Consider the following 12,637-nt stretch of genomic DNA (forward strand, 5'->3'; position numbering starts at 1 on the left):
CGTCCACTGCAATCTGATACTATGTCATAATATTCTAAATGACACAAAAAAAAAATAGAGTTAAAAAAAAATACTTAGGTCGAATTTCATCGTTTAAATAGGTCCATTACATGATTTTGTGTCTTATTAAGGCATAGCTTCATAAGATATTTGATGATTTTTATGTAACAGGCTGTCACCGTTACAAAAGAATATTAAAGATATTAGAGTTTACATCTTATTAATTTGAAATGCGGGATAAATAAGATGTATGAATTTGTGTCACTTGCATCCACTGCTTAAACAAATATTACAAAAATATTATTTGCGTTCGAACGAAGCTAGCGGGCGGTCTGAATGGGCAACGGAGGCCGTGCAGGGTGGGGCCGCGGCGTGACCTTGCCGTACGCAACGCATGTTTACTTCGCCTGTGCGCCAAATTAACGCAACTTATTCAAAGAAGTTACGCAAACAACACAACAACAAGCAACAAGCAAGCAAAGAATGCGTCGAATTATCTTTTTACCTATTTAAAACTTATAGATATTGTACAATGTCACCATTATGCAAAAGAACTGTAAGTACATGTTTGATTTGCGAGCGAGCTGGCAACATTGCGCAGGGAAATCTTAAAAATATCGCGTTTACGTGAACGCCACATACATTTGTGACAGTGATAGGGAAAAGGTACCACTAAAGTAAAATTTGGTTATTAATACCGTGACTTTCTTTCATTCTTTGATAAAAAAAATTGCTATTTATGCAACAAGTGCGGAAATCATCTTTACGCACGTGTATCATACAATGTTTTACTATGCATTGTGCGAGTAAATAAAAAAACATATCATGGCAAATAAGTTTAATTATTATAAGGAGTGTTTTAAATCGACACGAGTTGCGAATTACCTATTCGCACGTGTATCGTACGTTTTACAGTACATCATCATCATCATCATCATGTCAGCCGATAGACGTCCACTGCTGGACATAGGCCTCCCCCAAGGCTCGCCACTCCGACCGATCCTGTGCCGCTCGCAACCACCGAATTCCCGCGACTTTCACCAGGTCGTCGCTCCATCTCGTTGGAGGCCTACCGGCAGTTCGTCTTCCGGTACGCGGACGCCACTCCAGAACCTTCCGGCCAGTACATACAGTACATATGGCCCTTTAAACTTTCGACATATGCACGGTAAGTGCTCTTTTCCGCACTAGTGCGAGAAAGTAGCACCATATGTACTGTAAAAAAAAATTGAAAACAAAAAGCACTAGTGCGGAAAAGCAGTACTTTCCGCACGATATGGCTCCGTAGGAAACGCACTTTTCGAGCACATGCATTGTAAAAAAAAATATAGGACTGTATCTCCTAAACCATGCGTCGTAGCGCAAAAATAATAAAATTTTCGCTCCCCTTTAAGAAGCCCCTAATTAAGATTTAAAAACGCAAAAAAGAAAAAAAGAGGAAAAAATCTTTATAGGGCTGTATCTCCTAAACCGTGCGTCGTAGCGCAAAAATAAACGTTTCGGTCCCGTTTATGTAACCATTAATTTATATTTAAAAACAATGCAACAAAAAAAACAAAAAAAAAACTTTATAGGGCTGTATCTCCTAAACCATCGTAGCGCAAAAATAATCAAATTTTCGTTCCCCTTTATGGAACCCCAAACTAATATACAAAAAACACAATGAAAAAAAAAAAACAAAAAAAAATCTTTATAGGGCTACATCTCCTAAAACGTGCATCGTAGCGCAAAAATAATCAATTTTTCGTTCCCCTTTAAGAAACCCTTAATTAATACTAAAAAAAAAAAACAGAAAAATCTTTATAGAGCTATATCTCCTAAACCGTGCGTGGTAGCGCAAAAATAACAAAACTCGTTCCCCTATACGGAACCCCAAAGTAATATACAAAAAACACAATGAAAAAAAAAAACAACAAAAAAATCTTTATAGGGCTGCATCTCCTAAACCGTGCATCGTAGCACAAAAATAATCAAATTTTCGTTCCCCTTAAGAAACCCTTAATTGAAACTTAAAAAAAAAACCAGGAAAAAAACTTTATAGAGCTATTATAGCTATATATATAGATATAATATCTCCTAAACCGTGCGTGGTGGCGCAAAAATAATACAAGTTTCGTTCCCCTTTATGCAACCCATAATTTATATTTAAAAAAAAAACGCAAAAAAAATCATTATAGGGCTGTATCTCTTAAACCATGCGTCGTAGCGCAAAAATAATAAAATTTTCGTTCCCCTTTATGAAGCCCCAAAGTAATATACTAAAAACACAATGAAAAAAAAGAAAAAAAATAAAAAAACTTTATAGGGCTGTATCTCCTACACCGTGCATCGTAGCGCAAAAAAAAAATAAAAAAAACCCCTTTAAGAAACCCCTAATTAAGATTGAAAAACGCAAAAAAGAAAAAGAGGGAAAAAATCATTTTAGGGCTGTATCTCCTAAACCGTGCGTCGTAGCGCAAAAATATTAAAATTTTCGTTCCCCTTTACGGAACCCCAAAGTAATATACAAAAAACACAATGAAAAAAAAAAAAAAAAAACAAAAAAAACTTTATAGGGCTGTATCTCCTAAAAGATGTAGCGCAAAAATAATCACATTTTCGTTCCTCTTTGTGGAACCCCAAACTAATATACAAAAAACTAGGGATGTACCGACTAGTCGCCGACTAGTCGGGAAAGCCGACTATCCGGCCACATTTGTAGTCGGCGATTAGTCGGCGACTAGTCGGCCAAAATGGCCGATTAGTCGGCCTTTTATTAGTTACAGAAAAACAGGTCATAAACTAATTAAACAGCAAATACATTTGATAAAATTTCCATTTTATTCAATTAAATTAATTATACTTTATACCTGTTAAGGGTGCATACGAATATTGTCATTCAATGGCATGGAATATTGTCATTCAATGACAACTACAAACGTTTTATTACAGTGCCTATGTAATTTTTATTATTTGAGGCGTCTTCAATTAAATTACTAGAACAACCTCACAAAACGCGAGTCTCTTAAGAAAAGTCTATTTTGCTCAAAATGCTCAAATGGCAATTGGCTTATTCATGCATAAATTTTGTATTTTTCCTTCAAATACAAACTTTATGCATTTTTATTAGAATATTAAATGCCGTAATATCTTGTAGCATATGCATTTCCTTGGTTAAATTGTAATTTAATTGCTTAAAATGTGAAATAAAATGCATTAAATTACGCGCAAAAAGCTAAAACGACGAAAGGAGCTAGAAAATTGTTTTACAAATGCATCCTAACTTAGACAAAGCTGCTGCAGTGACCATCTGAATGTAAACTTTAAAGAGAAATAATGATTTATGAATTTGGCCGACTAGCCGACTAGTCGGCCGACTAATCGGCCATCCGAGCGCCAAATAGTCGGCTAGTCGGCTAGTCGGCCAAATCAATAGTCGGTACATCACTACAAAAAACACAATGAAAAAAAAAAAAAAAAATCTTTATAGGGCTGCATCTCCTAAATCGTGCATCGTAGCGCAAAAATAATCAATTTTTCGTTCCCCTTTAAGAAACCCTTAATTAATACTTAAAAAAAAAACAAAAAAAAAACAGGAAAAAATCTTTATAGAGCTATATCTCCTAAGCCGTGCGTGGTAGCGCAAAAATAACAAAATTTTCGTTCCCCTTTACGGAACCCCAAAATAATATACAAAAAACACAATGAAAAAAAAAAAAAACAACAAAAAAAATCTTTATAGGGTTGCATCTCCTAAACCGTGCATCGTAGCGCAAAAATAATAAAATTTTTGTTCCCCTTTATGCAACCCATAATTTATATTAAAAAAAAAACCGCAAAATTTTAAAAAAAAAAAACATTATAGGGCTGTATCTCTTAAACCATGCGTCGTAGCGCAAAAATAATTAAAAAAACCCCTTTAAGAAACCCCTAATTAAGATTGAAAAACGCAAAAAAGAAAAAGAGGGAAAAAATCATTTTAGGGCTGTATCTCCTAAACCGTGCGTCGTAGCGCAAAAATAATAAAATTTTCGTTCCCCTTTACGGAACCCCAAAGTAATATACAAAAAACAAAATGAAAAAAAAAAAAAAACAAAAAAAACTTTATAGGGCTGTATCTCCTAAAAGTCGTAGCGCAAAAATAATCACATTTTCGTTCCCCTTTGTGGAACCCCAAACTAATATACAAAAAACACAATGAAAAAAAAAATACAAAAAAAAAATCTTTATAGGGCTGCATCTCCTAAATCGTGCATCGTAGCGCAAAAATAATCAATTTTTCGTTCCCCTTTAAGAAACCCTTAATGAATACTTAAAAAAAAACAAAAAAAAAAACAGGAAAAAATCTTTATAGAGCTATATCTCCTAAACCGTGCGTGGTAGCGCAAAAATAACAAAATTTTCGTTCCCCTTTACGGAACCCCAAAATAATATACAAAAAACACAATGAAAAAAAAAAACAACAAAAAAAATCTTTATAGGGTTGCATCTCCTAAACCGTGCATCGTAGCGCAAAAATAATAAAAAAAAAACCCTTTAAGAAACCCGTAATTAATACTTAAAAAAAAAAAACAAAAAAAAACAGGAAAAAAACTTTATAGAGCTGTATCTCCTAAACCGTGCGTGGTACCGCAAAAACAATAAAATTTTCGTTCTCCTTTATGCAACCCATAATTTATATTTAAAAAAAACGCAAAATTAAAAAAAAAAATCTTTATAGGGCTGTATCTCCTAAACCATGCGTCGTAGCGCAAAAATAATAAAATTTTTGTTCCCCTCTATGCAACCCATAATTTATATTAAAAAAAAACGCAAAATTTAAAAAAAAAAACATTATAGGGCTGTATCTCTTAAACCATGCGTCGTAGCGCAAAAATAATTTAAAAAAACCCTTTAAGAAATCCGTAATTAATACTTTAAAAAAAAAACAAAAAAAAACCAGGAAAAAAAACTTTATAGAGCTGTATCTCCTAAACCGTGCGTGGTACCGCAAAAACAATAAAATTTTCGTTCCCCTTTATGCAACCCATAATTTATATTTAAAAACACGCAAAATTTAAAAAAAAATCTATAGGGCTGTATCTCCTAAACCATGCCTTGTAGCGCAAAAAAAATAAAATTTTCGTTCCCCTTTATGCAACCCATAATTTATATTTTAAAAAAACGCAAAATTTAAAAAAAAAACATTATAGGGCTGTATCTCTTAAACCATGCGTCGTAGCGCAAAAATAATTAAAAAAACCCTTTTAAGAAACCCGTAATTAATACTTAAAAAAAAAACAAAAAAAAACCAGGAAAAAAAACTTTATAGAGCTGTATCTCCTAAACCGTGCGTGGTACCGCAAAAACAATAAAATTTTCGTTCCCCTTTATGCAACCCATAATTTATATTAAAAAAAACGCAAAATTTAAAAAAAAAATCTTTATAGGGCTGTATCTCCTAAACCATGCGTCGTAGCGCAAAAATAATAAAATTTTCGTTCCCCTTTATGAAGCCCCAAAATAATATACAAAAACACAAGAAAAAAAAGAAAAAAATAATAACAAAAAAACTTTATAGGGCTGTATCTCCTAAACCGTGCATCGTAGCGCAAAAATAATCAAATTTTCGTTCCCCTTAAGAAGCCCTTAATTAAGATTTAAAAACCTAAAAAAGAAAAAGAAAAAAATCTATATAGGGCTGTATCTCCTAAACCGTGCGTCGTAGCGCAAAAATAATCAACTTTTCGGTCCCCTTTATATAACCATTAATTTATACACAAAAAACGCAAAAAAAAGAGATTTTTTTTTATAGGGCTTGATCTCCTAAACCATGCGTCGTAGGGCAAAAATAATTAAATTTTCGTTCCCCTTTATAAAACCCCAAAGTAATATACAAAAAACACAATGTAAAAAAGAAAAAAAGAAAAAAAAACAATAAAAAAAACTTTATAGGGCTGTATCTACTAAACCGTACGTCGTAGCGCAAAAATAATCAAATTTTCTTTCCTCTTTATTCAACCCTTAATTTATATTTAAAAAAAAAACGCTTTCACTAAACTGCTGTAACTCGGAAACTTAGAATCCACAAAGGGGACTACTAAATTATGACACATATTAAAGCCTGACCAGTAATATATGATCATTGTCAAGAGGGCGCTGTTCATTCTCATGTATAGGGTGACAGTTCAGTATAGTATGAAAAAATATTGTATTTAATGAACATCATCATCATTGTAATTAATGTTGCTTGCCACGCTTAAACATAACAAAAATCGCAATAAATTGCGTCTTAAAATAAACTTAAAAAGTCTACTAAAAATCGAAACAAAAGTATTTTTTAAGTCGCTGATTTGACATTCTCAATCAAAAGGTAGGTACCACTTTGTCGTTTACCATAAAGACGAAATTTGATTATATCTTTATACAAATAACCTGTCAGAGAAATTGGTACCTTTTGATTAGGAACGTCACAAATGTTGGTCAGTATGAGGAGTGCAGCCTACAGTTTATTTTTAATTATATTTATATACCTACTACGGTAAGATTGATAAGACAATATAATTATGCCTCCGAATGAAATAAATACACTGTATCGCAAAACTAAGTGGCGAGACAGCTCATAATGCCATCTCTTTCACTCTTGGTTGGTCTTAACAAGGGTAAAGGAGATAGTATTAAGATCTCAGTCGCCAGCTGATATTGCGGCAAGTATAATGAGCACCCCACCCGCGTAGGTACCCTTCCCCGCGCACGCCCTTCTTGCTCAATTGAGTTTTATTTTGCCAGATAGTAAAAAAACCGTGGATCAAAATGACCCAAATTATGAATGATGTCTCAATGTGGTATTATAATATTGTAGACGTAAACTTAATAATATGAATTTTTTTTTGTGGCAGATACAGGGTGTTAATTAGAAAAAAATTTTTTTTAAATAAAAGCGGTGGATGAATTTGACACAGATTTGTTTGAATAACATATAACAATGTTCTGTAAAGTACAACACTTCACTTATCGACTCTAATATTTTTTTAGGCGTTTTAGGATCAATATTAGGTATTTATTAAATGCCATTATAGCCGTGGATGAAAATGACACAAAATGCGTGTGTACGTCGGAAGCCACTTTGCCTTTACAGGGAAACAAAGAATTTCGTCTCGAATATTTTTTTTACAGAATGCTGATTGAAAAAAGAAATACCTAAATTTCTACCTAAGCAAATACCTAGGATGACACAAAATATTATTTTTAGGTTTAGTATATGGTCTGGAAACTATATATAAAAAATAAGCAACATTAATATTCTTATAACCTCAGAAGTTATTGGTACAGGTCTAAATATACAGTGCATGTTTTACACCTGTATAGGTAGAATCTTGGTGAAACAAATTCAAAATATTGTACCCAACACCTACTTATGTAACCCAATATTCATATGGAAATAAATCATTCAATCATATGTATACCAAATTTCAACTTAATTGGTCTAGTAGTTTTTGAGAAAATAGGCTGTGACAGACGGACAGACAGACCCACGAGTGATCCTATAAGGGTTCCGTTTTTTCCTTTTGAGGTGCGGAACCCTCAAAATACAACAGTAAATACTCAGTACCGGGAAATCCCGGTTCTTTCCCTGTACCGGAAATGTCAGTCCCGGTTCTGGGAACAGTACCGGTTCCGCATTCCCTAATTAGAATACCGGTGTCTTTGAGAAAGTTAGGTATGTACAAGTTCAGGAATGCACGTTATGTACCTACCTATAAAAATAAATAGAATCGGAGCCGGACAGTTGGGTACCTTTCCTTGTTAGTCTCTATATAGTTAGTTGCTGTTTGCAATTTTTACGGATCCAGTGGTCACGTTATATTTGTTATCTGGAGACGAGTTTGCGCTCGTGAAACCAATGGGAATATACGGCCAAGACCCGCACATGCGCGTTGCGTCGATCAACATACCGCGCACAACCCACCCAGCCCCAAGCTAAACACTTCATCAAATATTTTTCTTAAATCCATGAATGAAACAACGTAAGCAGTAATGGGGAACCAATTCAAAAACGTGGCGGTGATAGCCTGCCTGAAAACGTTTCTATTTATCTTCAACATCGTGTTCTGGGTGAGTTGTTTGTGATATCACACGTGAAAATAAGGTGTTATCATCGGACAGATGTAACATAAGCCAAAAGTTTCGCAGCTTTTAGCAGAGCGAAATAGCCAGCATTTTTCATATTTAAAATTTAGAAAATGCGGGCTAGTTTTCGTCCGCGTATGAGCTAGTTTCCGACCACTGCATTATTGAGTTGAAAATCGATTATATATTTCGTTTTTAGTTCTTATGTTACCTATTTATATATAAATCATTTTTAGTTGGTTTTATAGCTTCTGCCCGTGACTTCAACCGCGTATAATGATTATTTTCGTAATAAACCTAACCTATGTCCTTCCTTGAGACTAAAGCTATTTTCATACCAAATTTAACAATCCATAACTAATAATTTTGCGTTTTATTATACTTCTAAGTATACATACATGCTAAAAAGATTACTTACTTATAAAAGTTATAAATATAGCTAGAACAGTTAATAAACTTGTCATGAACATTTTCCGCCTGAACTTTTTTTTTCTTGGTTTTATGACCTCTGAAAGGCACAGATGCGAAGCTGCAACTAATGTTTTATTTTAATTCGCTACTCGCGAAATATCATTTTTATTTGGGTATTATTTTAATAACAATGCAGACATTACTAAAAAGTACATTAAGTGGATATCACTAACTTATACTATTCTATTATTTTTAACCGACTTCAAGATTTCAAAAGGAGGAGGTTATCAATTCGGTTGTATGTTTTTTTTGTTTTTTTTAATGTTTGTTACTCCATAACTCCGTCATTTCTGGACCGATTTTGAAAATTCTTTTTTTGATTGTAAGTATAAACATACAGATTGGTCCCGTTTTTGTCAAAACGCAGTTCTGATGATGGGATCCATGAAGAATCGAGGGAACTCCTCAAATGTTAAAGGCTTACATATAGTGATTTTAGTATTTTCATCAACAAATCAAGCACTTACATTTAAAAAAGTGACATTTGATGAAGTGGAACTGCTGATGATGATCAGAACGGAACTCTTCAATCACGCATAGTTCACGTTTGGCGATTTGTCCTCTTCGTTATGTTTGTTAAGCAAGTTAGGTTTTCAAGAAACATTTTTGTCAAGCTCGAGTTCTGATGATGGGATCCATGAGGAATCGAGGGAACTCCTCACATGTGAAAGGCATTCATATAGTGATTTTTGTATTTTTATCAACAAATCCAGCATTTCCATTTTAAAAAGTGACATTTGATGAAGTGGAACTGCTGATGATGATCAGAATGGAACTCTTCAATGACACATAGTTCACGTTTGGCGATTTGTTTTTTTCCTTATGGACCCAGACCCAAACTTGGACCCGGACTCGGACCCGGACCCGGGTCTGGACATGGACCCCAACTCGGATCCGGACCCGGACCGAACTCTGACCCAAACTTGGACCCGGACAGCCGGACACGGACCCGGACTCGGATCCGGACCCAGACCCGGACCCGGAAATGCTACTAGAAAAGTAGGTTAGGTTAGGTTAGAACTGTGACCCTTACAGAAACGAAATGCTATCAGAAAAGTAGGTTAGGTTAGGTTAGAACTGCGACCCTTACAAAAACGAAATGCTACTAGAAAAGTGGGTGGTTTTACCTCCTTTTCTACATTATTAGGCAATATTATAATAATTAGGCAATTAGGCAAAATTAGTCAAAAGATGGATCAGGATAATTACGCAAAATATGCTGTCTATTTCATTTCATTGTCTGGAATCTAAGAGTGCACCATCAACAATAAGTAAACTTTCAGCGGCATCCCCCATTGAAGTCGGTTTTTTTTCTTAAAAATTATTTGCTAAGCAGGAAGTGTGTATCTATTACATGGCTACAACTATTTACTACCTTGCTCAATCTAGGGACAGGTGAATTGCTGCCATGCTGCGACGAAGCGGGGGGCACAGGGGTGTTATCGGGTTGCGGGGTATTCTCTTTGGAGCACGGAAGTGCAGAAGGCCTAGGAGTTGAGGATAGTCTATGCCATTATTCAATATCTATATAAGTCCAAAATTGTGCGGTAATTAGTAGGGTTATATTCAAATTTTACGCAATTCTTTGTAGCAACTCCGTCAAGTGTACGAAAACTAGAGCTGGGTAAACTAGCGCAATCACCCTATTTTAAGAGAAATTAATATTTAAGTACCTCGACAACTTGGAAAGGCTTTCTTTAAAATATTTACATTAAAGTCCAGTTTATCGTTGCATTTTATGCATTTTCCACAGAATTCAACTCAATTATTAATTTAAAATATTTCTTTACGAGATTTATCATTTTACCTTATAGCCACCAAAAGTAGTACCTACACGTGACGTGAGGTACACCTACTTATCTAACAGAAGTTTTGTTTTTTCCCAGTTATCAGGCCTGCTGCTACTAATAGTGGGGCTATGGGCGGAATTCGACCTGTACAAGTACATGCAGCTGTCTTCAGAGTTCTCCGGCACAGCACCACACGCCATGATCGGCATCGCCGCGCTCATAGTGCTTGTCAGCTCCGTGGCCTTCTCCTGCATCATCAAGGGGCAGCCCGTGCTGCTGTACATCGTAAGTTCCGGACCGATACAACCTTCAAATCTTCAAGAATAGAGCGGCCCCTCTGGTGTTGCAGATGTCCATGGGCGGCGGTAATCGCTTACCATCAAGCGATTCGTCTGCTCGTTTGCCTCCTATATAACTTAAAAAAAAGTCTTCCTACTATTTTATTCCTTTACACGCCGCGCCATAATTGGCATTTAAGTAATATCTACTGTGGGCAGGGGCGTAGCTAGAGGATATGGCGCCCGAGGCAGTCACCAAATTTGCGCCCCCTGGCGCTGGCGACTGACAAAAGTTTCCCTGCTGCTGCCTTTTGCCCATTTTGGCGCCCCCCTTGGATTTAACAGGAAACTACCAACAAATATGAAATACCTAGATAAATTTCAAGTAAATTTGTTTACGTTATTTTTCCAGTACGGCGGTTTCCTGGCCTGCATCTTCATGATGGACGCAGGCGTGGGTGCGTCGGTGGCGAGCTACCGCGAGACTTTCTCCAAGGGCCTGTACGACGGCCTCACGCAGACGCTCGTGTCCAGCGACCGGCACAGGGGCAACTTTGACTTGGCTCAAGCGACTGTAAGTCTGTTATGATGGACGCTTCGATGGCGATCTACCGCGAGGGCTTCTCCAAAGGCCTTTACGATGGACTCACGCAGACGCTCCTGTCCAGCGACCGGCACTGGGGCAACTTGGACTTTGATCAGTCCACTGCTACCGTGAAACCTAATTTTCTAGATTCCCGGATAGTTTTGTTAAAAAGTGTGGATAATTTCACCTTTATACATATTTTCCAGCTACATTGCTGCGGCGTGTCTAACTACACGGACTGGGTGCGCGTGCAGCGCTCCATCCCTCTGTCGTGCTGCGTCAACCCCGACGACTGCATCACTGCCAACTACAGCCACGTGTATCAGGCGGTAAGCATGAAATATCCACATTTTCACCACTACAGCATATTTAGCAGTCAGTAAACGAGAAGTCTGTCTGCTCTGCACACTAAAGTGCCTATGTGCTATAACTGCTATAAGCAAACACTTCGAAGTGCGTCAAGTAGCTAATAAGTATCTACCTGTAGTACATGAGAGCAGGCGCCGCCGAAAGTTTTGATGGTCTATTCTATGTAGGGTTTGCAATCCGGATCCGGATTCGCGGATCTTCCCATATATTTCGGATCCGTCGTGCAATCTTTAATTCTATGTAAGTAGTAAGTTAAAAAACGTGACAATAACTACTAAAGGATTGTAGACACTAGATTATAACTTGAGTTGCTGTATTTACCTATTGTCTTGTTTTCTGTAGTGAGATGTGCCGTAAAGTGTATTTGTATATTATATATAGTTGGTCAAGCAAATCTTGTCAGTAGAAAAAGGCGCGATATTCAAATTTTCTATGGGACGATATCCCTTCGCGCCTACATTTTTTTTTATTGCGATTTCTTTTTATATGTATTATAAGGGTAAATCCTATTGCTGAACTACATCACTAACCTTATTTTCAGGGCTGCTACAAAGTAATCGTGGAATATCTCGAAAGCAACATGAACATCGTGATCGGCATCGCAATCGGCACCGCACTGTTCCCACTGATCGGCACCGTCCTTTCGTGCTGCCTCGCGAGTTACATCAAGAAATCTAAGTATGATGCCATGAACTGAGCACTACAGCAAACACCTGTGGGAACAACCGACGCGATATTCTAAGTATTAAAGCTCTGGTTTCCATCTCGTGCTGCACTTCGCATTGTAGAGAAATCCCCAGCCTTTCTGTACAATGCAAGTTACTAAGGTACAGTGTGAGCGGAGACCAACGCATAACCAATGGACTGAATGATTATATACTCAATTAATATTAGAATTAAATATTAAATATAATACAACTAAAGTTGTGGCTTTATATTTCAACTGCCAATACTCTAGTTCAAAATTATCATCCTGTTTAGGTTAGAAAATCTTGATGTATAGCAAATTTATTATATAATATTATGTTATTAAATTGTGCCAGCAAACTACAAGG

General features: G+C 36.2%; 1 protein-coding gene across 1 annotated transcript; it reads left to right on the forward strand.

The window, feature by feature from the left end:
• The first annotated feature begins 7,860 nt into the window (after positions 1 to 7,860).
• On the forward strand, positions 7,861 to 12,612 carry LOC134741088 (tetraspanin-7-like). The gene is made up of 5 exons (XM_063673857.1): positions 7,861 to 8,073; positions 10,446 to 10,634; positions 11,040 to 11,201; positions 11,420 to 11,542; positions 12,124 to 12,612. The coding sequence occupies exons 1-5, from the start codon at positions 7,996 to 7,998 to the stop codon at positions 12,277 to 12,279; spliced, it is 708 nt and encodes a 235-aa protein (XP_063529927.1). The 5' UTR covers positions 7,861 to 7,995; the 3' UTR covers positions 12,280 to 12,612.
• Positions 12,613 to 12,637: the final 25 nt, after the last annotated feature.

The sequence above is a fragment of the Cydia strobilella genome, chromosome 4 (genome assembly GCF_947568885.1).
Source record: "Cydia strobilella chromosome 4, ilCydStro3.1, whole genome shotgun sequence".
In the NCBI taxonomy this organism is placed as follows: Eukaryota; Metazoa; Arthropoda; class Insecta; order Lepidoptera; family Tortricidae; genus Cydia; species Cydia strobilella.

Bases quoted from the DNA above. Each gene is read 5' to 3' on its own strand.
- LOC134741088 (XM_063673857.1), top strand. From the start codon at position 7,996: ATGGGGAACCAATTCAAAAACGTGGCGGTGATAGCCTGCCTGAAAACG. The intron at 8,074-10,445 runs GTGAGTTGTTTG...GTTTTTTCCCAG, and splicing joins TCTTCAACATCGTGTTCTGG to TTATCAGGCCTGCTGCTACT. The intron at 10,635-11,039 runs GTAAGTTCCGGA...TTATTTTTCCAG, and splicing joins AGCCCGTGCTGCTGTACATC to TACGGCGGTTTCCTGGCCTG.